The following is a 22,766-nucleotide window of genomic DNA, read 5'->3' as shown; positions in this document are numbered from 1 at the left end:
TCACTACTAGTAACCTTATTTATTATTTGTTTGTGGTTTATTGCCTGCATCACTACACACAGCTGTACAACCTTTGACGCGGTATCTTACTTGACTTGGCCCCTGAGCCTTGAGCAGCCTGGCACACGGTGGCTCTCAATAAATTCTTGAGCCATGAACACATAGAAAGGAAGGGGTTGGGCCGAGAGCCGCGCTTCTTCTGGTGGCCACACGAGGGCGCTGCTCCCCACGGCCTGAATCGCTAGAGCCGCTCCCTAAGACCAAGAGGTTGTGTTTTTGTTTTTCTGCCAGGGCTCAGGAAAAGGCAAGATGGCAGGGAGGAGTGTTTGAATAACTGCCCAGGTCTGGCCCAATGCAGACTGGCCCCGAGGGATGACAAGCGGAGGAGCATCTAAGGACAGGAAAGGAAAGGACAATCGGGTTCATCTGAATAAGAATTAAACCCCTTAGAGGAACCTGGATTCAGGTGTGTCCTCCACACTTCCTTTGGGTTTAGAAGGTTGGTCCAAGGCAGAGGGAGGAGTCACTATGTTACCTGTGTGTAGGGCAGAGGTGGTTTCAGTCCCCAGAGGAGCAGAAACTGACCTAAGGGCTGAATCCCTATGACCATTCTTTCAAGAATGTGTCCGAACCATAGGGGGCAAATGACTCAAGAAAACTTGAAGGGCGCACGCCTTTAATCCCAGCACTTGGGAGGCAGAGGCAGGCGGATTTCTGAGTTCGAGGCCAGCCTGGTCTACAAAGTGAGTTCCAGGACAGCCAGGGCTACACAGAGAAACCCTGTCTCCTGTCTCGAAAAACCAAAAAAAAAAAAAAAAGAAAAAAAAAAGAAAACTTGAAGGGATAGAATCACAAGTTTGGCATGAATAACCCCAGACACACATACATACTCCCCTCCGTAACTTCTACCAAAGTTCGGAAGGTCTGTCCTTCACCGTCTCTGTGGCACCGTTCCAAGAGTACCTTAAAATCACTGAAGCCACCATACCAGACCTCATTTCAACCTCTGAGCCTGGGTGCTCAGAGCATGGCAGGTTGGTGAAGGAGCTGCCTGGGAACCCAGGGCAGCCTTTGGTCTCCTAGACGCTGCCTGGGGAAAGGCACACCCTGTATAAGGAGTTCAAAGACCTGGTTCTCACTCTGGTGCCTTCTTTCTCTGGTGCTCAATGAAGGGCCTTGCCTCTGGATCTCAGCTTTCCTTCCGGGAAACAAAGCAAGATAGATATCTTCCTGAAGTAAGATATGAAAGACTGTCATAGAGGGGGAGGGGGCGCGACGTCGTTGTTGTTGTGTCGTCGTTGTCGTCGTCGTCTTCGTCCTTGCCCTAGCATGTGTGAAGCCTTGTTTTCAATCCTTACGGCTGAATAAACTGGATTTGGTGGTGCATGCCTGCAATCCCAGCACTTGGTAGCAGGAGATTTAGAACTTCAAAATCACCCTTGGAGGCTCATGAGACCCTGTCTCAAAAAATAAAAATAATAAATAAAAATAAAAAATAAAAAAAAGCCAGGCTGACACATGCCTTTAATCCCAGGAGGCAGAGGCAGAGTGGGGAAGATTTCTGTGAGTTCACGGCCAGCCTATTCTATAGACCTAATTCCAGGACAGCCAGCAGTCTGTTTCAGAGAAACTCTGTCTTGAAAAAAGGTTTGCCCGGCGTGGTGGCGCACACCTTTAATCCCAGCACTCGGGAGGCAGAGGCAGGCGGATTTCTGAGTTTGAGGCCAGCCTGGTCTACAAAGTGAGTGCCAGGACAGCCAGGGCTACACAGAGAAACCCTGTCTCGAAAAACCAAAAAAAAAAAAAAAAAAGAAAAAAAAAAGAAAAAAGTTTTTTTCAGCTGGGCGGTGGTGGCACATGCCTTTAATCCCAGCACTCGGGAGGCAGAGGCAGGCGGATTTCTGAGTTTGAGGCCAGCCTGGTCTACAAAGTGAGTTCCAGGACAGCCAGGGCTATACAGAGAAACCCTGTCTCAAAAAACCAAACCAAACCAAAAAAACAAAAAAACTCTTTTTCCCCTTTCCCTTCTCCCTCTTGCTTCAGCCCCCGCTCGCTCTGGGCCATAGGTTTTTATTTGTTTCTTGATATGGATGGTTGTGAGCCCCCATGTGGTTGCTGGGACTTGAATTCGTGACCTCCGGAAGAGCAGTCAGTGCTCTTAACTGTTGAGCCATCTCACCAGCTCCTGTTAACACTCTTTGCTATCTTGGAAATGAAGCCCAAAGATAATACCCTACCTGTACACTTAGTCTTAAAACAAAATCAACACCTGGAGGCAGGTACACTGGAGCATCTTTAGTTCCAGCTACCCAGAGATAGAGGCAAAAGGAATGCTTGAGGCCAGGAGTTCAAGGTCAGCCTGGACATAATAGCAAGACACCCCTCATCTCAAAACCAAAATCATTTCAATGTGTAAATCTTTCAGTCAAGACTATTCTAGAAATGGCATTGCGCACATCTACATGGGCTTATTAAGGAATGTGACAGCTATAAATACCGACTAATGCAAATACCACCAAAATGAACATTCCATTCTAACTTCCTTCCTGGAAAAGCTCACGGAAAGGCTCTTTGTATTCTGTATAAGTTAGAAATGCATTTAAGATCAAGTAGTCAGGCTTTTGTCAAGGAAGAATCCAGCTGGAAGTTTAAAAGAACAAAATGCACAGCAATGTAGTTGTTTTCTATTTTAGATATTTTGTGTGTGTGTGTGTGTGGGGGGGTGTTATGTTCATGCAGTGTCCTTGTAGGTCAGAAGATGATACTAAATTCTCTGGTATGAGAATTATAGACAGTTGTGAGCTGCCACGTGGTTGCGGGAAATTGAACCCAGGTTCTTAGGAAGAACAGCTAGTGCCCTTAACCATGGAGCCATCTCTCCAGCCTCTTCTTTTTGTTCTGTTCTTGTTTGTTTGTTGGGGTGGTGGTTTTTTTTTTTTAATTTTTCATTCTTTGAGAATTTCCATACAATGTCTTTTTCCCGTATTTACCCCCTCTCCTCTCCCTCAACCCCTCCCAGATCCTCCTTAGTGGCTCTACCTACCCAGCTTTCTTGTTCCGTCTCTCTCTTTTTGAACAAGTCCATTTGTATTGGCTGATTAATCACTCTGGGCTTGGGGTCTGCCCTGAATCTGCCATGCATCACAGCATTACAGAAAACAGACATTCCCTTCCCCAGATCTCATCAAACACCGCTGACTCCTCACCTACGGCTGGGACTTGGGGTCCACCTCCTCTCCTCTATGCTGGGATCTTGTCTGATTTGAGATTACACGGAGTGGTGGTGCACGCCTTTAGACCCAGCACTCGGGAGGCAGAGGCAGGCGGATTTCTGAGTTCGAGGCCAGCCTGGTCTACAAAGTGAGTTCCAGGACAGCCAGGGCTATGCAGAGAAACCCTGTCTCGAAAAACAAAAACAAAACGAAAAAAAAGATTACACGGGTTTTATGTGTCCTGTCACAATTATTGAGTTCATATATGTATCTGTCCTGTTATGTCTAGAAAACATTGTTGCCTTGAAGTCATTTATCACTCCTGGCCCTTACAAATCTTTCTGGTTCCCTCTTCTGCATAAGACCCTGAGTCTTGAGTGGAAAATATGCTCTAGACATTCCGTTTAGGGCTGAGGTCTCCCACTTTTTGTTTATTTGTTTGTTCGTTTAGACAGAGTCTCACTATGTACCCTTGCCTGGACTGGAATTCACTGTAAAGACCAAGATGGCTTTGAACTCAACAGAGATCTGTCTGCCTCCTCCTTCCATGTGCTGAGATTACAGTATAGATGTGCATCACTCTACCATGGCTGAGTAAACCTGACCCTCATTTTTTCACAGATTCTTTAAAACAAAAAACAAAAAACAAAAAAAACCTCTCCCTGAAATTCCTAGAGTGTCCTGTAGAGGGCAGCATCTCTTCCTTCCTAAACCATTGTCTTAGACCAGCTGGCGCTGTAAATGGCTGTTAAACTGTTAAATTGCTGCCCTGTAACTGCATACCAATGAGGAACTGAACATGCACATTTCCGGCACAGAGTACGGTATGACTGCATTCCAAGGTTAAGCATTGGAAAAATGAACAAGAGTATTGACTTATTCACACGAAGCTCTGAGCTTTCCTAAGCAGCACTCCAGAAACTCTCTCCTTGCATTGTCCCAAGAACACAGTAAGCAGATTATTACCATCACTACTTACAAGCAAAGAGGCTGAGTTACAGATGAAAGCTATCGTGCCTGGAGATTGGCCACTCCAGAGAATGTCTCAGCAAGCCTTTGGAAGCACCTGACAGAAAACCACCATGATGGACCTCCGTGGGCAATGTCTGGATGTGGCGTGGTTGTTTGAACCCCTCGATATTTCTACCTGAGGAATCTAAGGTTTGGAGAGGGGGATGGGTTGTTCGAAGGAGGAGGAATCCTTTGCTCCCTTCCTGCTAGCAGAAAGCCATCTGTGTCAGGGAATGGCTGACGGATAAGGTCACAAAATGCTGTTGGAAATAGAAACAAACCAGAGGGAATGGGATATATTGTACATGTCCTTTCTTGCTGGGGTGGTGGTGGCACACGCCTTTAATCCCAGCACTTGGGAGGCAGAGGCAGGTGGATTTCTGAGTTGGAGGCTCAGCCTGGTCTACAGAGTGAGTTCCAGGACAGCCAGAGCTATACCGAGAAACCCTGTTTCAGGGGGAAAAAAAGTCCTTTCTTGGCTGAGAGTTGTAGATTTCTGGACATTTCTACCAAAGCTTCTCCCTACCACCTCTGTTCCTAGTTAGACGATCCAAATCCTGGTCCCAGTCAGACGCCAGACATGTCCGTGCTCATGTGTGTATAGAGTATTCACTACCAAATACCTCAGGCTAGCATAAAGAGGTTCAGGGGACCCCAAAAACAGGCCAGAATCCAACATTACAAAATTCTAAACATTCTAAGATTGCTTGACCAGCTGATTCCGACAGGATAGAAGAACCCATGCCAATAGGGACCCATGACCCTTCAGCCCGACCTTGACTTTGTGTGACTCCAACCTCTTGGTTGCTAAAGCATCCCCTAGAAGAGGTGCCCTCTGGAATCACTGTCCCCCATCCTGCAGAGCCCCAGGGCTACTTAGCATGCACTTCCAAAACTTCTGTGCACAAGTTTCTGGATGAGCTCTGAGCCAGAATGGCTGTTCTTGGGTTGAGGTTTCCAAACCTGTAGATTTACTGCCCCGTTACTATGCATGGCCATCTCTGGAACTCCATCTCTGGGGAAGGCTGATCTAGGATAAAGTCGTATTTTTCAGATTAGCTACTCTCAATAGTCACAGCAAACCTTTTTGATAGCAGCATGACAAGAAAAAGTTTAAAAAAAAAAGTATAAAAGGCCTCCCTAGCCATAAACAGCACAACTGTTTTAAGCTTTCTTCACCGTTTCAAATGAGCAATCTAGGGCTTGAAGCAAGGCAAGGTACGGGATATGCTGAGTGCATGGGTATGTATCAAATCCTTCCTTCGGGAAGAAAAAAGGAGGAAGAAAAGGAGGAAATGAATTTGTTCATAGTAACAGCTGTCATTAACCACCTACTGTATGTCAGGTATCATACTCTATGTTATACACATGATCATACTCTATGTTTTACACATGATCATACTCTATGTTATACACATGATCATACTCTATGTTATACACATGATCATACTCTATGTTTTACACATGATCATACTCTATGTTATACACATGATCATACTCTATGTTTTACACATGATCATACTCTATGTTATACACATGACCTGATTTATTCATCACAAGAGCCCTCTGATAGTTACTGTCATCACCCTGTTTTAGACGTATACATCACATATAAGAAGACACTGAATAACGTGCTGCAGGTTGGAAAGGTGAACAAAAGGGACTAATCAGGTGAGGGCGTCTGCTGCCAAACCCAACGGCCTGAGTCGGGTATCTGGGACCCAACATGGTGGTGGAAGGAGAGAAATGGCTCCAGCAAGCACTTCACAACTAACAAGTGAAACAAACCAAATAAATGTAAAAAGAAAGCCGAAAACAAAGCCAAAACAAACAGCAGCTACAAATAAGTGTGGAAAGTTGAACTCACGACTGCCTGATTCCTGCATGCGTCCGTTTTCTTAGCCACTCTGCTGCCCTCATCCATGGCCACCGTTCCGTTCAGCCCAGTTAGGCAGCGCCACACTTCCAGAACACCCTCAGTAAAGCCGAGGATGTTATTGTGTGCAGAGACAAAGGGGAGGGAAGCTGCTGTCTTCTCGTCCACTTGCTCAGGTATCTTGAGCTACACATCCTAGCTGGTTGACCTTGGACTGTCGCATTCATCTTTGAGCTCTCACCCTTTAAAATGAGGGTAGTGACGTTAGCATATCTAATGCATACAAACATCTATCAGATTTCCTCTGCTCCTACCTCGGAGGTTCCAATTCCAGAGGGTTTCTGGTTTTGTTGTGTTTGTTTGTTTGTTTGTTTGTTTGTGACAGTGTTTCATATAGCCCAGGACTTCCTCCAAATCTTGATAATTCTGTCTTGGTCTGAAGTGCTGAGATTGTAAGCATGTACCACCATACCTGACTTTACATAACCCCTTGTTTGTTTGGTTGGTTGGTACACGCTAGGCTTGTGATCTTCCAACGACTTACACTCCCAACTCAGAGTTTGGGCTTTTTTAAAAAAAATTTCTTTGTTTGTTTCTCTTTTTTTGTTTTGTTTTGTTTTTTCGAGACAGGGTTTCTCTGTACAGCCCTGGCTGTCATGGAACTCACTCTGTAGACCAGGCTGGCCTCGAACTCAGACCTGTCTTGCCTCTGCCTCCCAAGTGCTGGAACTAAAGGTGTGCACCGCCACCATATCTGGTTGGGCCTTTTTATCTTTAATGTATTCCCTGGTGATTCGGATGCACAGCCAGGTTTAGAGGAACTCATTAACAAGGCCTTTGTAGCAGCTGCAGAGAGGAAAGGATCCTGAAAAGCCTCTCTCCCAGAGCCCCAACCCCCCACCCCCAACTCCCATTCCTTGGAGCACTTTTCTTCCAGCTCCTCCACACTGGCGCCCTAGAATTCTCCTCAAATCAAGGACTCAGTGCTTTAGCAGTGAGTCAGCAGCAGCACTCGGAGTCCCAGGGAGCCTGCCTTTCCAGCCGCCTGGGAACCCGGCCTGAGCTGGGAAACAGGATGCCATGGGTTCTGCTCTAGATTAGCTCCCTTTTGACTCACTAGGAGCAGAAGGCTAGTCAGAGAAGCCTGGGTTTGCTCACGCACCGTCAACAGTTGAGGAAAGCAGACTTGCCCATTGGAGCGCTACCTATGAGTGAGTCCTTGGCTCGTGACAGGCAGAGCAGGTAGAGGAAGAAGCCATACAGAACAACCTTACATAACTCCAGTTTCCCATCCTCATCTTGTTTGATTCTCTATGATGGGGAATAATCCTCTGTCCACCCTGTCATTTTATGTCCTCCATCCTCTGTCCTCGTCTTTGTCCCACGGCCATTTCACTTGCTGCCTGTGGTCTTCCTGCTACCCTCTCAATGCATTAAGCTAGTTTCTACTCCCACCCTTTGCATTATCAGCGAAACTCGGTATGCTCTGCCACCAATGATCACAAATCTGCTTTCTTCTTCTCATCCACGTCTACCTGTCGTCTTTTCAGATAAGGCTCTGTTAATCCATCGTCAAATCTAAGGTGTGAGTACAGGACCAGAACACATCCTCTTCTGCGTGGCTCTTGAGTTCAGCCTGTAGCACGCACTTGCTCTGACAGTGTGGCCGTGAATGTTTAGGGAATAAGCCTGCTAACGGGGCTACTCCAGGATGCATTATGATTGAGATTTTTATTTTTGAGATCTGTCCTCAGGTAGTCCAGATAGGACTCAAATTCAATATATTAGTGAGGATGGCATTGAACTCCTGACCCTGTTCCCTCTACCTTCTATGTGCTGGGATCAGCTTAAGGATTTTTCTAATAATGGGTCCTGTTCAACAAAGATACCGACTTTCTTGTCAAGTAATGAACTACACACAGTCACCAGAACGTCTCAGCTGGACTGAAGATGGCCTGTGGTTCTTTCTATAAAGCGGTTGCTTCTCCCACGTCCAATTTACCCTCTGCTGCCAGGATTTCAATACCCAAAAAAAACAAGTGCAGAGTTTCTTAGACATGTTATTTCTTTCCTTTCTGCCCTCCCTCCCTCTTTATCATGGTGCTGGGAATCACATCCATGGCCTTATTCACACCGAGGAAGCACTCTTATCACAGAAACACACTCTTAGCCTCGATATAGCAATTATGAATACTTAAACATTTTTGTTTGTAAGTAAGTGTGTGGGGTGATGGTGGTGGTGCTGATGGTGGTAGCAATGGTGGTGGTGGTGATGGTGGTGGCGGTGGTGATGATGCTGATGGTGATGATTACGGTGGCAGCGACAGTGATGGTGGTATTGGTAGTGATGGTGATGATGCTGTTGGTGGTGGTGCTGCTGCTGCTGGTGGTCGTGTGGTGATAATTCTTCTTTTTTCTCTTTTTCTGAGACACTAAAGATGGAAACCAGGGCTTTTCACATGCCAGGCAAACTCTCTACCACTCAGTTGTATTCTCAGTCTGTAATTTTGTTTTATTTTGCTTAGTCTTTCGGTCCTAGGTTCTCTGCAGTTCTGGGAAGGGAAGTGACTATCCTAAATACATTTCAGGTCTTTCACCTTATTTTCTCCAGGCCCTTCCTTGTAAAACCTGACACACAAACCTGGATAGGGTGAGGCTCCTGGGTGTGATGAAAGCCTGGAGTTGCCCCAACAAAGCTGAGCTGACGCAGTGGTGAGGCGGAAGGACCTAGCATAGGAAGGAAGAAGCAGGCCAGGACAGGAGAGCAGGGTGTGAATGGTGGGAGGGGGAGAAAGGGGAGTGATTTGGTCATGTGTCAGGAAGTGTCTCCCTCCACCCTTCCCCCCCGGGGAGAACCCTGACCCCTGGATGGCTTCAGTTTGGAGGAGATGAGGTGTGGCTGGGGTGGTGGCCAGCTGCTGAGGTCCTGGGCCCAATACTGAGCACCCAAGGTGGCATTTTTCCCATTAGAGATGTGTAGAAACTGAGGCTCAGTAAAATCAATTATCTTAGGAGCTAGAGACACACCTCAACTGTTAAAAGCACTGGGTGCTCCTCCAGAGAACCCAGGTTGGATTCCCTGTACTCACACAGGGGCTCACAACCATCTGTAACTCCAGTCCCAGGGAATCTGATACCCTCTTCTGACCTCTGTGGGTACCAGACAGGCATGCTGTACACAGACATACCTGCAGGCAAACACCCATACACATAAAATCAAACCAACTGACCTTCTTCCAAAAAACTCGAAGAATTATCTTGTTCAAGTTCACCCGGTAAAGAGCAATCCAAGTCTGTAAGACATGGCAGTTCACTGTAGACACCTAGGCCTGGGAGTGTAGCTGCAGAGAATGAAGAGGGGGGAAGCCAGATTGACCCCTGAGAAAGTGGGGGTGGGGTGGAGAGAAAGAGCGGGATAGACAGTGTATAAATAGTAGGCCTGTTTTTATCCCTACACATGGCTGAATCAGGCAAAGTGCTCTCTGTCTGGCACAATTTGAAGGCTCTGAATGCCAACCCAGCCCTGTGTCAAACTCCCTACCCAGCACGTCCCTGGGAGCTGAAATACTTACTGAGGGAGTCATTATTTGAGTCAGGACATTGACTCCAGACGACCCCCCTCCTCATAAAAATACAACAGTTGGAAAAGAAACAATATCAGCCGGGCACTGGTCACACACGGGTCGAGGTTAGCTGGTTGGATCCTTTGAGAGGTGAGCTTATGTTTGATAGAGTGGTCTTAATAGCCAAGGGAAAGTATGAGGCTTGTTCTCTCTCTGATAGCAAAAGCCTGGGAACTATATCGCATAGTTCAGAAATCCTAAAGTAGACTATGTCCCCTGGGGAAAAGCAGTGGAAGCCACTCCTAACTTCCTTTGCTATTGCTGGATTGGCATCAAATGATTTCAACTTCGTGTCTGGTCACTTTGCCCTCAGGAGACAAGCTGGCATTCCTGTTTCTAGTTTCTAAACGATAAACGAATTATTATTTACTGCTTGGTTATCATCTGAGTGCAGATACCTAGTGTGGAGCGGGGACTTGTCATAGATGCAGGGGCAGAGGCCAGGAACAGCTCTCAGATCACCTTTCACTAGGCTGCACCGAGACCCGCGTAGGAGGAAAGGTAGGATCCGGTCTTCGCCACCTGCTGGTCATTCACCCTACACCCACACTCCAGTCACGGCTGCTCTGGCCTGGTCCCAAAAAATGTGAGCGCCTCCGGGTCCTCCCGCCGCAACCGCCTAGTCCGGGGCAGCGCTGTCGGCGCCTCCAGCCGGGCTGGCTTCCCGGCGCGGGAGGGGGAGGGAAGGGGGCGGCGCCGGGCGGGGCGGGGCTCCCACTCCTTCCCCGGAGCCTTATTCCCGGCCGCGCGCAGCGAGCGAGAGCTCAGTTGGCCCGGGGAGCTGCACGCGGCTGGCTGGTCGGCCTGACAGACCTTCAAGGGCTGGAGCGTGGACGCGCGGACCGACTCTGAACAGACAGACGAACCGCGGCCGCAAGGTTCCCAGACAGGATCTCACCCAGAGGCAGGCAGCGGACGGTGCCTTAGTGGAACCTCGCTGTCCTCCACCGCCTGGCCCCGGTGCAGGCGTCCAGCGGCCGCCGCATCCAAAGTGATCGCTGCCTCCCCGTCTCCGCCAGGCTCGGGACCATGAAGCTGCTGCCGTCGGTGATGCTGAAGCTCTTTCTGGCTGCAGGTAAGAGCTCATGTCTCCGAGGTCGGGGGTGGGGTGGGCGTCGTGCGGGGGACACGTGGGAAGGTCGCCGCGGCGCCCCCCACCCACCGAGCGGGCCACTTGGTGGGGCCCGTGCGCCCTGAAGGGCGGGCGTGGACCTCGATGGCGTGGTAGAGAGGGGTCTAAGCAAAGGGTCTTATTGAGGCCTCCTCTCTTCTCTTGTCCAGTGTTGTCCGCGTTGGTGACCGGTGAGAGTCTGGAGCGGCTTCGGAGAGGTCTGGCGGCAGCAACCAGCAACCCTGACCCTCCCACTGGATCCACAGACCAGCTGCTACCCACGGGAGTTGATCGTGCTCAGGGGGTCCAGGACTTAGAAGGGACAGATCTGGACCTTTTCAAAGGTGGGTGTGGAGGCTTACTAAACCTTAGATGTTGTTCGCAGCTGAAGAATACACAGGCCTAAGATTTATGCTTTTGCCCCCATTCCCACTCCCTTACACCCCCACCCCCCACCCGAGGACTGAGGGATGTTTATGGAAGACTTCAAGGAAAAACTTATGGGCTGACTGGAGATGGGGGTTCTGTAATACAGTGCGGTCAGTCTTGTCCTTGGCCTCACCTAGTGTGGGGTCTTATTTTATATTTTGGAGCAAACTGAAGGAGGCAGGTTGTCCTCTGAGATAAGCTAGATGGAATGAAGGCGCAATAGAAATGCTTTCTCTAGAGTTTCTATGGAAAAAAAAAGTGCAAGTCCTATTTGATGTTGATTATATATGTGATGATTATATATAAAAAGAGTTAACAGATGGGAATGTTGAATGTGAGCGATGCTAGTCTCCTTCATCCACCTGTCTCCAAGCTAGAGAAAAAGAGGGCAGTGAGGAACTCTTCTTAGCTTTGGTAGATGTGGCCAGCACCCCTGCAGCTGGCCATGAATGGTGAATGTTGGGTCCTGCGAGGCTATTTTGAAACGCTGTGGGTCTGAAACATGTAGACTCCGCTGGAATCCCTAAGGAGACTCCAGGAAGAAAGGTCTAGGTATGATCCTATAACCTGTATCTGGGGCTGAGCACAGGGACTGGTCAGAGTCCAGAACCTGAGGGCCTCCCTGCCTCTTGCCACTTGCGGTGATTCTCAGGGGCGGAGCCAGCCAGAAGCCCTGTGGGCCCCGGAATGACTATATTTGGTTGGAAAGAGACACACCTCTGTTCAGCCCCACCTGCTGCTTTGCATGCCTGCTCCCTTCTCACCCAAGGCTTCCCTGGGTTCTTTCTCTGTTTTGCATTAAGTCAAGAGTCTGCTCTAAAACTGAGAGGCTGGGATCCCACACATCATCCTCTCAACAGTGGCCCCCTGGGGTCACCCATGTCCTGAACAGTCTGGATTCTCCTGGCGCGCTCTCTCTCTCCCTCTCTCTCTCTCTCTTTCTGGCTGGATAGGGCTGGGCAGGGCTGTGACTCACCCCCCACCCACATGGCTGCTCCTCTTACCTCTGTCAACCTGACTCACAGCTCCCTCTTCAGCAGGAGCCTAACTTGTCAGTTTTAACTCTGCACCTCTCTCTGCCATGGATTCTGCTTTGCTCTCCTTGGAGTTCTGATGACTGGCTTCCTCTGGCCACCAGCAACACCTTCTGAGTGTTTAAGGAGCCTGGAACAGGACCAGATAGCACTGCTCTAATTCTAATTCTGTGGCACCTTGGGGAAAGCCCCTGCCTTTTGGAATCTAACAGTTCATTATGAAAATGCCCTAGCATTTTTGAAGTCTCATTTATCTTGAGGATTCTGTGTCCCTAGTGTAACCTATCATGTCCATCTTTCTGCCAGACTTAAGCTATAGCTATGGACAGTAAGCACCTTTTAACTACTGGGTTCAGGAACAGGGAAGGCTGGCATCAGACTCCTGGGCTAAAGGCCAGTCCCACCTGAATGTGAATTTGACCCTCCCCATATCTACAGACTGGAAAGATGAGGGGGGTTGTCATAGTCCAGTTCCTCTGGGACAGTTCTTTGTACGTATTGTAACGCCCCTCCCTACCCCAGGTATAAATAGGACATTTGAGGATAAATCTAATTGGATGTTTGAAAAGGTGGATAAATTGTTAAAGGGCTTAGGGCAGGCAGATTTCTTGCCCAAACTCAGAAAAGTAAGGCCTTTTAAATCAGAGGTGGCTAGTTTTCTGTTTCAGAGGTAGGTTCTGTACCAAACCCTGTGACCAATGGGAATTCCAGAGAAGAGGTTTCCAATTGATAGACACTCTTATCTTAGAAGCGTCCTACCCCAAACAGCCATGTTCCTTCTCCCAAAGCAATTTTTGTCTGTGACACAGTCTTCCTGCAAGTGGGTCACCAAGTACAGGACCAGGAAATGAGGCTGATTGAGGGTTACATAGACTCGAGCTCGTGGGAGATCACAGAGAGGGTAGAAAGCCGGCAGAGCCAGGCTGATAGCTTTGCGCTGTGACCTGCAGTTACTCTGGCGTTCTTAGAACAAAGCCCTTCTTCCTTGGGACCTAACCCAACCTCTATTTCCTCTTTAAAGTTTCCTTTCTGGTGGTTCTTAAAGAGTTTGTTCCCAGGCCTCTGACTTCAGGTGGGACCAAAGAGTGTGTGCACCCTCATCAGTTTGGGGGGTATCCACCTGTAATTCCATGATCCAGATGCTGGGGTGGGTGAAATGGGAGTCTGAGATCAGCCTGGCTTATATTTGGAGATGCCTTTGCAGAGGAACAGAGTAGAAAAGCTCACCAGAACTGTTTTCCTGCAGTTGCTTTTTCCTCCAAGCCACAAGCCCTGGCCACCCCAAGCAAAGAAAGGAATGGGAAAAAGAAGAAGAAAGGAAAGGGGTTAGGAAAGAAGAGAGACCCGTGCCTCAAGAAATACAAGGACTACTGCATCCATGGGGAGTGCAGATACCTGCAGGAGTTTCATACGCCCTCTTGCAAGTAAGTGCTCCACTCCCAGGAGGAATCTCATTGTCACACTGCCAGCCACACGTTCTGTTTGTCACTGTTCCTTGAATTCATAATGTCACCCAGTTTCTTTTCAACCTCTGGGAGGAAGTTCAAAGGAAGGGACATATTTTTAGTCAGCGGAAGTCCCCGCCGCCGCCACCACCACCACCACCAAAGAGGATGTCATTTCCTGTGGCATGGGGTTGTGACTCTCCTCAATCCTTCAGGACATTTCCCCCTGCATCCCTATAGATGAGTGTGTGCCTATGAGAGCGGGCACCTGGGAAGGAGGGCCCTGGGTCCTGGAGACTTCTCTGGAAAGGAAAGCTGTTAGGAAACACAGCAGATTGGTTTCCCAGCAGCTGATAGGAGGCGACATAAGTCACATGCTGTGTGGGTGTGTATACCCAAGTGTGTACATGTGAGCCAGTGGGTGTGTATACCCAAGTGTGTACATGTGAGCCAGTGGGTATGTATACCCAAGTGTGTACATGTGAGCCAGTGGGCGCGTATACCCAAGTGTGTACATGTGAGCCAGTGGGTGCGTATACCCAAGTGTGTACATGTGAGCCAGTGGGCGTGTATACCCAAGTGTGTACATGTGAGCCAGTGGGCGCGTATACCCAAGTGTGTACATGTGAGCCAGTGGGTGTGTATACCCAAGTGTGTACATGTGAGCCAGTGGGTGTGTATACCCAAGTGTGTACATGTGAGCCAGTGGGTGTGTATACCCAAGTGTGTACATGTGAGCCAGTGGGCGCGTATACCCAAGTGTGTACATGTGAGCCAGTGGGCGCGTATACCCAAGTGTGTACATGTGAGCCAGTGGGTGTGTATACCCAAGTGTGTACATGTGAGCCAGTGGGTGTGTATACCCAAGTGTGTACATGTGAGCCAGTGGGTGTGTATACCCAAGTGTGTACATGTGAGCCAGTGGGCGCGTATACCCAAGTGTGTACATGTGAGCCAGTGGGTGTGTATACCCAAGTGTGTACATGTGAGCCAGTGGGTGTGTATACCCAAGTGTGTACATGTGAGCCAGTGGGTGTGTATACCCAAGTGTGTACATGTGAGCCAGTGGGTGTGTATACCCAAGTGTGTACATGTGAGCCAGTGGGTGTGTATACCCAAGTGTGTACATGTGAGCCAGTCAGTGTGCCTTGATCCTAAGGCATGGCAGGACTGTACAGAGAGGGAACCAGCATCCAGAGTGAGTCAAAGCCCCTCTTCTTTTTCACCCAGGCAAAGGACAGAAGGATGGGGGAGACATAGAAGATTTGAGTTTGTGGGAAATAGGAGGTGGGAGAACACTTTTGTGTGTGCAGGATTATCCATGGAACCCAACTCAGCCTGCAGCATCACCGCTCCCTGTCAAGATGTGGATGGAGGGAGGGGTTATGGGTTCAGGATCCTCTCATAGGCCAAACCCAGCAAGTGGTCACTTTGGCAACCCCTCGGGGATGACAGTGGTGTCGCTATGCTCTCTGGCAAGCAAAATGCCACTGTGCCTAAGGCCAATAGCCCACATCAGGCTACAGACATCCCCTCTCTTCCCTGTCGAGAGACCGTCTCTTGGAACCCTGTGGCTCTTCCTAAGAGACTCTGGACAGCTCAGGATGCTGTTGTACTGACTCTTCCTCTTGTCAAAAAAATCTGTCTGTATGGCATCTCTTCCACCTGTGACTAGCATTGGTCCTTTTAACTTTCATAAGCACCCAAGTCTTATCTACTCATATACAGCAGATCTGTCCTTATTTAGCAGTTAGCGGATGGATCTAATCCCACCTTCACAGACAGTGTGTCCTTTCTTGCAGCATCCTAGACAGAAGTTTGGTGTATTGGAGAGGCTTGGTTAAAAGAATGGGCAGATTCAGCCAGCTGGTGATGGCACACACCCTCATGCTTTTAATACCAGGGGCAGAGGCAGGTGGATCTCTGAGTTCGAGACCAGCCTGGTCTACAGAACGAGTTTCAGAGCAGCCAGGGCTACTCAGAGAGACCACTGCCTTGAAAAACCAAAAAAAAAAAAAAAAAGGTAGAGTCTCAGTCTGCGCCTTTCCAATGTCCTGGGACGGGACAGGAAGTGTTTGTCTTCAATGTGTAAAATGGCATCATTAACTCAGGGTGGAGAAAGTGACTCTGAGGGTAGTCAAGATGGACTCCAGCCAGGAGTCTGTCTAGCCACACTGTCTCAGGATGTTTGTGGTTCTGGGTGTTTTAGTGAATGGCTTTCCAGGGCGTCCATTGATCAGCCAACAGCAGGGCTTCCCTGACCTCCTAAGTGCAGAGAACCCAAGAAATGTGCTTAAGACCACCTGGTGGCCTAGGAATAATGATAATAATCACACATTGGTATTATTGGCACTATTTCTTTGAAGCCTTCATTGTTTACATTTAAATCAAATTCAGCCCAGCGGGTAGGGTGAGCACTTACTCACTCTGTCTGAAGGAATGAAAGGAGATGGTCTTTGGAATGTCCATAAGCCCTTTCTTTGCTGGGAGGGCAGAACTTTCTCTATTTGGAAAATGAGGGAACCGCAGAGAGCAAGTAGGAAGTTATTTGCATGAGCTCAACAGCTAAATAAGTTCATGGGAAGAAAAATGGGGTCTCATTCCTATCCCAGCATGCTTTTGTGTTCCCGGGACACACTAGGTGTTGGCTTTCCTCCTCTATCCCTGTCCTTATAGAGTCGGAGCAGAGTTTTATGGGGGGCAGCTGTTGTCCTAGAACACCCCTTAGGATTTCACTACTCTAAGAACACAGCAAGTGTCCAGAAGGCATTGTGTCAACTTCCTAGGCAGACTTCATAGGGTGGGTTCTTTGACATAGAGCTCTTGGTTTGGGGCAATGTGATGTCTGTGCACCTACATCTGTGTCCCTCTTGGTGGCTTCTCCTCTCCTTTAGACCCAGAAACTGCCAGCCAGGGTGTGACCAGGCTGCTGTGGCGACCTTGAGGCTAGCTGGCTTCCTAAACCAGCCTTTGACAGTCACCAGGAACAGGAAAACCCTTCTGTCTCACCAGCCAAAAGTTGCCCTCAAAAAGCAGTTTTCTTGGGCTTCTGACTGGCTGCTGACCCAGAAACTGGCTGCAGGGTTTCCTGTCGCTAGAGCAAACCTAGGGGTAGTTGGGTTGGGAAGGACTCTGCTGGAAGAGAGGCAGGCCTGGAGCTGCACTATGCACACTGCTCATGTGCAGAGAAGCCCCTTCTCTTGACTCCATCTGTCCTGAACATCTCGTTCCTTGAGAAACAGGCTTTGCCCTCTGGTTTGGTTGTATAATAATTCACATAAATGGGGCATGGGTTTTTCATGATGCTAGAGTGAGTAGGCTCTGATTACTTCTGATTTAACACAAGGAAATAAATCAAAGCTTAGAAAAGTAACGTGACTTGCCCAAGATCACCTGGCTAGAAATAGCAGAACCAGTCTGGAACTCACTTGTTCTGATTCCCCACTATCAAAGGATGCTTCCTTCAACTCCTGGAGTTGATTCGGAGATATATAAGAGTATGTAGAAGCTATCTCTGGCCTCTAGAAGGAGCGTCTGTTGTCACGCAAGTTCTGAAGTGGGTCACAGACGTAGAGAGGAGAAACATGTCCTAGTTTGACAGATGTGTGTGTTGGCTTGAGGCAGGACACATGATCTTGCGCTGCATCCAGGGATGCTCGGAGTATGCTCAACCCCCCTTCTTCCTTGGGGAAGCCAGGCTTTGGCGGGAGGGGGAAGTTGGTAATATTAGCACATTTACATTATTATCCTTTTGACTCAGGACAGAGGTGGTGGAGGGATTATATAACTGAATTGTGGGACTCTGAGGCCAAGTTTTATTTCTACCATCTGAGTAACTACCTGTGGGGTTTGAATGATGGTTCGGAACTGCAAAACAGATTCCGCTTCCCTTCCCTGGCATAGCATAGCTGCTGAGGTCATGCAGACTGCTGGATTAAATCCAGGGCTCCGCTACTCTCTAACTTTGTAACCTTGGCGCGTTATTTATTAGAAGTTAAGCCTTGGTTTCTTCAAAATGGGGATGGTAACCTCGACTTCACAGGTGGTCTGACCTTAAATGTTAAATGATATCAAAAGGGCCCAAATGCAAGCCTCACCAGAGGCCAAATAAAATAATCCTTGTGAAGCCGTTAGCGCAGAGTACTTGGCTCATGGTAGGCCTTTATTACTCGCTATTTGTTATTAAAGCTGTAATAACTAATAATAATAATAATGTGGTCAGAGAACAGATCAGACAGTCCCAGGACCTATCAGATACTCTCTTAGGGTTCCCTGCATTAATGGGGTCACAAGTGTAGCTCCTGACCTTGTCCTTGGTGCTTTGTAGTTCTGAGCCTTGACAGATCACCTCATCTCTTTGACCCCTCATCTCTGTGCACACAGGATTTTCCAGAAACACTCCTAGGAGCTTCCTTTAGGTCCCGGAAGGATAGGGATACTGTTAGATTTTTTTTTTTCCCTGACTTTGACTCAGGGGCCAGACATACTGAAGAGGCTAGGCAAGGAACGTATTCTGTCCTTTGTGGAGCTGACCCACCTTTATGCTGCTCTGTACCCAGAAGTAGGTGCTGGGCAGTCCTAAGGTCGGGAGGGACAGGGATGCACTGCTACCCATCTTGACCCCTGTGCCATTTCCAGAGTCCACAGCTCTGCTCCACGGAGCCTCCCCGGGCCCTGCCAGTGGGAAGGAGAGATTCATCGTGGCTCTGAGGCTCCAGGTGCACACCTCTTTCTAGAGACGGTGCGATTCAGAGGGCCACAGGTTCTCTCTCCGTGCTTCCTTCAGCAGATGCTAGCCTAACATCCCCAAGCAGACAAACCTACCCCTACCCCAGATGGTGGGTGAGATGATGTGGGGGGTGCATGAGCAAAGTTAGAGGGTCCACGACAATGCTGCTGCCCTGTTGCTGAGACCTAGGCAAGCCATGCCACTTTTCTGTAGCATGGGGCTCCCCCTACATCAAAGGATCTCAAGGGTGCTCAAAGGAAGGGATGTCTTCCTAAGGGCTTTAAGGAAATGCTTTGTGTTTGAAGAGGGGGTTGTCACGTGACTTGTTTCTGGATTGAGAAGAGCTCTGGGATTGTTTCTGACATTCTTTCCCCGCTGTGTCAGGGTGGCTGGGCAGGAAGATGTTATCTTGGTTTGTTTGCTTTGTGCCCTGAGATAAAGGAGACCAGAGAGTCCAGCATTCGGGAGACCAAAGGCTGTAGTTTAGTTCCCAGGTTGGGAGCGAGGAGTTAAATGAAGGAAACAAGAAAAAAAAAATGATTCCTGGCAGAGGGACAGGGCCTATTAATAGGCCGAGCAGCAAGCAGTGGGGAGGGACCGCATGCTGGATACATGGATGGGCCAGGCTGGGTTTATTTCTGGGTCAGAATGTTGAAGGGCCTCTCTAGATTGAGGGAGAGATGCTGAGTCGCCCTCCGCCCAAGTCCTCCTAAGTAGCATAAGCGGAACACCTTAGTACAGATGTAATAGATTAGGCCCATGTGGAATACATCTAAAGAGAGACCTTCAACTCCTCCCTCACTTTTTCCCTGCCCGAAGCAGGACTCTGGGGGTGGGATGGGGTGGGTGGAGAGAGAGGCAGAGGGGGTGCAGACACCATTAACTCTCTCTTCTTCTTGTTATTCTAGATGCCTCCCTGGTTACCACGGACACAGGTGTCATGGGCTGACTCTACCGGTGGAGAATCCCCTATACACATATGACCACACTACAGTCTTGGCTGTGGTGGCTATAGTACTGTCGTCTGTCTGTCTTCTTGTCATCGTGGGACTTCTCATGTTTAGGTGAGTGTTTGGGGCCTCGTGGGCTTGTTTTTGGAGTCATTCACTTCTTCCTTCCCCTCGGACTTAGGGCCTCTCCTCATATCCCTAGATGCTGGCCTAGTATTGTACTTTCTAGAAAATATTATTATTATTTTTTGCCTGACATGGCATAAGACCGGTGTGTGAAGCCCAGGGTACTTACGGTCAGGCCAGGCCATGCAGGTTCTGTTCCACTGTTCTCGTGGGGTTCATTTCCTACCTCTGTGGCCTGGTCACTCACCCACAGGAGCACCTCTTAGACATTTCCTTCCCCGGGTATTAATGCATGGTTTGGTAGTAAAGGCATGGATAATATTATTGATGGTAATCTTTCAGCGATTGGACTCTATAAGGATGTTTTGAGGACCAAATAATGCCAAAATCAATAAAGTCAGGGGTGACAGGTATACACTTGCTATGAAGCCAGCCTGAGCTACATAGGAAATGCTAGTGCAGTCTGGGTTATGAGGTGCTGTCTCTAAAAACATGATATGTATTATATATGCATACACAAATATATATCTAAATTCTCTGCTGGTAGGGACAGGAATCCCTCAGAGAAGCTAAATTCTGGCTAAAGACTCCTGAGTTGCCACCTCCTCTGGGCTTTTTTGAAGAAATGGATCACCATGATGGGGGTTTCTTGAGAGGGCCGGCTGTGGGGCCTGCACGGTGTCATTTCTTCACAGCCCTTCTTTTCCTCAGGTACCACAGGAGAGGAGGTTATGACTTGGAAAGTGAAGAGAAAGTGAAGTTGGGTGTGGCTAGCTCCCACTGAGGAGGACCTGAGCTATAGGTAAGGCTCCATCCTTTGTCCTGGGCAGCATGGGCGGACAAGCCAAGGCATGGGTGGGTCTGGGGTCTGCTTCAGTAAGTGCTGGATTGTCTTGATTAGGGGTAGCAGGGGGCAGGTTACTACTGTGCCGTCTGAGTTCCAATTCAGAACTGTTTTCAGAGACTCTGGCTAGGTCACAAGGTTGCGGCACCCACAGCTCCCCTTCCTAATGCTCCTTGCATGTCGTTAAGATTAGACCCAGCTTCAAATGCCTCCCTCTTTACGCTTCAGGAACCTTCAGAGGCTATTTCTGAGACAGTGGTTCGTTACAACTTCTACACAGAGGAGAAATATTTCACCAGCAGCCATGAAAACGTCTTCATTCATTCCCAGTTGCTACCCTGACTGGGCCTCCTGTAATTGCTCTTTTAAAAAAAAAAAAAAGAAAAAGAAAAAAGAAAAAAAAGAAAAAGAAAAATCTCAGAGCCTCTAAGTGCCAAACAGACTATGCCCGCTGGGATCCGGATCAGAAGAAAGCAGGAGTGAGTGAGCCCTTCAGGCCTTCCTGGTCCTCCTCCATTGAATCCACTGGTTTGTTTAAACACTTAGCTTCTGGATGAAAGTGTCAGCTAGTTTCCATAGGAGAGGAAGGTTAAATGGTTTATGGACTGGAAGAGAGCAACAGCGTTAAGAAGCTATGTGTTCAAGTAGCCGCAAGGGATCTGCTGTTTGGACCCTCCAGCGCGCTGGATTTGATGAGCTAACTGTGAAATACCACAAGCTCGAGAACTCTTGAGTTTTGGGACTTTTCTACCCAGAGGGGGAAAGTAACAAGTATTTTGTTGTTTTGTTGTTTTTGTTTTTGTTTGTTTGTTTGTAAAATGCCTCTTAAATTATATATTTATTTTATTCTATGTATGTTAATATATTTAGTTTTTAACAATCTAACAATAATATTTCAAGTGCCTAGACTGTTACTTTGGCAATGTCCTGGCCCACTTCTCTGCGCTCCACCATCTGGCTCAATGCCACGCTGGGTCCTATTTGCTCTGTAACCCATTGGTAGTAATTTATTGTCTGTCTACATTTCAGAAGATGTCCCTGGAGCAGAATATCCCAGGGTAGGTTGTGTATGGTCAGAGTGCAGGGATCGGTTTGGGCGGAGCCACTCTGTGAGTTGGACTGCAGTCTTGCCTAGGTGATTTTTGTCTACTGTTCGTGTTCCGAAAGCCCAAGGTGCTGATGTTAACGTGTAACAGATATTGGTGTTTGCCTGTGTCCTCTCCCTGCCAAATCCCAGAAGAGATTGAGCGTCCATGCCTGCAGGAAGTCCATGGGCTTCCTGGTTCTCCATCGCCCCATCTCACTCCCTTTGTGTCAAGACATTTCCCTTATCCTTGCTGTTCTTCTGGTGCTACTCCGTGCAGGGGTTGGCAGAGCACAGGACAGTTTGGAGAAGGCATTAGTAAAGAAAAAGGCTGAGGAAGAGCAGGGAGCTTTGGAGTTGACTATTCTTGGTCATTGATACCTATCAATTACTATAGGGAAGGTTGGTGGGAGGGAAGGTTTTGGGTAAAGGAGACTACTACGGTCTCACCAAGACTATAATGTATGCTGTCACAGTCCCCATGGAAGGTTCTAGTGCCATTTCTGAACTGTTACAACCTATATTTCCAAAACCTGGTTCATATTTATACTTTGTGACCCAAATAAAGATAACCCTTACTCCATCCATGTTCTGTTTCATTTTTGGTTTGGTGTTGTTTGTTTATTTAAGGCCTCACTATTGAGCCCCGGCTGTCCTAGAAAACTCTATGTAGAGCAGATTGGTCTTGAACTCAGATCTGTCAGCCATGGCATCCTGAGTGCTTGCACCACCCCACCTGGCTTGTTTTGTTTTGATGTGCATGAGGTCAGAAGTTGACTTTGGGTGTCCTTCACCATCGCTCTCCTTTATTTTTCCTTTTTTTTTTTTTTTTTTTGACAATGTCTTTCTACATAGCCCTAGCTGGCTTAGAACTCAGAGATCTACATATCTTTGCCTCCTTAGTGATGAGATTAATGGTGTGTAAACTACCCTGGCCAGTTTGCTCTTCTTATTTTCTGAGTCAGTCTTTCACTGAACCCAGAGCTCACCAGCTCACCACTAGGCTAGTGGGCCAATGAGCTTCAGGGATTATCCTGTATCTGCTTCTACTATCCAGGGTCTGGAGTTACAGACACGTGTCAGTCTGTTGACTTTTATGGGGCACTGGGGATAGAAACGAAGGCCCTTGTGTTTGCATATTAAACACTTTACTGACTGAGCCCTGTTCTGCTCTAGTACCTGGGAATCTGTTTAACACAGAAGTTTTCTTTCTTTCTTTCTTTCTTTCTTTCTTTCTTTCTTTCTTTCTTTCTTTCTTTCTTTCTTTCTTTCCTTCCTTCCTTCCTTCTTTC

The 22,766-nt window shown here is 48.1% G+C and overlaps 1 protein-coding gene across 5 annotated transcripts; it reads left to right on the top strand.

Moving 5' to 3' along the window:
* Positions 1-4,046: 4,046 nt before the first annotated feature.
* Positions 4,047-22,059, top strand: Hbegf (heparin binding EGF like growth factor). 5 transcript variants are annotated; one of them, XM_085833461.1, is made up of 9 exons: positions 4,048-4,373; positions 5,820-6,275; positions 10,117-10,223; positions 10,476-10,797; positions 11,004-11,177; positions 13,543-13,720; positions 19,379-19,534; positions 20,258-20,348; positions 20,619-22,059. In XM_085833461.1, the coding sequence occupies exons 4-8, from the start codon at positions 10,752-10,754 to the stop codon at positions 20,328-20,330; spliced, it is 627 nt and encodes a 208-aa protein (XP_085689587.1). In that variant the 5' UTR covers positions 4,048-4,373; positions 5,820-6,275; positions 10,117-10,223; positions 10,476-10,751; the 3' UTR covers positions 20,331-20,348; positions 20,619-22,059. The 5 variants fall into 5 exon arrangements, with proteins under 5 accessions (XP_029327575.1, XP_085689587.1, XP_029327571.1 ...); XM_029471711.2 differs by lacking the exon at positions 5,820-6,275; XM_029471715.2 differs by lacking the exons at positions 5,820-6,275; positions 10,117-10,223 and having other exon boundaries at positions 4,047-4,373; positions 10,742-10,797.
* The last annotated feature ends 707 nt before the right edge of the window (positions 22,060-22,766 follow it).

This window comes from Mus caroli, unplaced genomic scaffold (genome assembly GCF_978045245.1).
Source record: "Mus caroli unplaced genomic scaffold, Mus_caroli_1 scaffold_19, whole genome shotgun sequence".
NCBI lineage: Eukaryota > Metazoa > Chordata > Mammalia > Rodentia > Muridae > Mus > Mus caroli.
This window is presented reverse-complemented; position numbering and strand designations above follow the sequence as displayed.

Bases quoted from the DNA above. Each gene is read 5' to 3' on its own strand.
- Hbegf (XM_029471715.2), top strand. From the start codon at position 10,752: ATGAAGCTGCTGCCGTCGGTGATGCTGAAGCTCTTTCTGGCTGCAG. The intron at 10,798-11,003 runs GTAAGAGCTCAT...TCTCTTGTCCAG, and splicing joins GAAGCTCTTTCTGGCTGCAG to TGTTGTCCGCGTTGGTGACC. The intron at 19,535-20,257 runs GTGAGTGTTTGG...TCTTTTCCTCAG, and splicing joins GTGGGACTTCTCATGTTTAG to GTACCACAGGAGAGGAGGTT.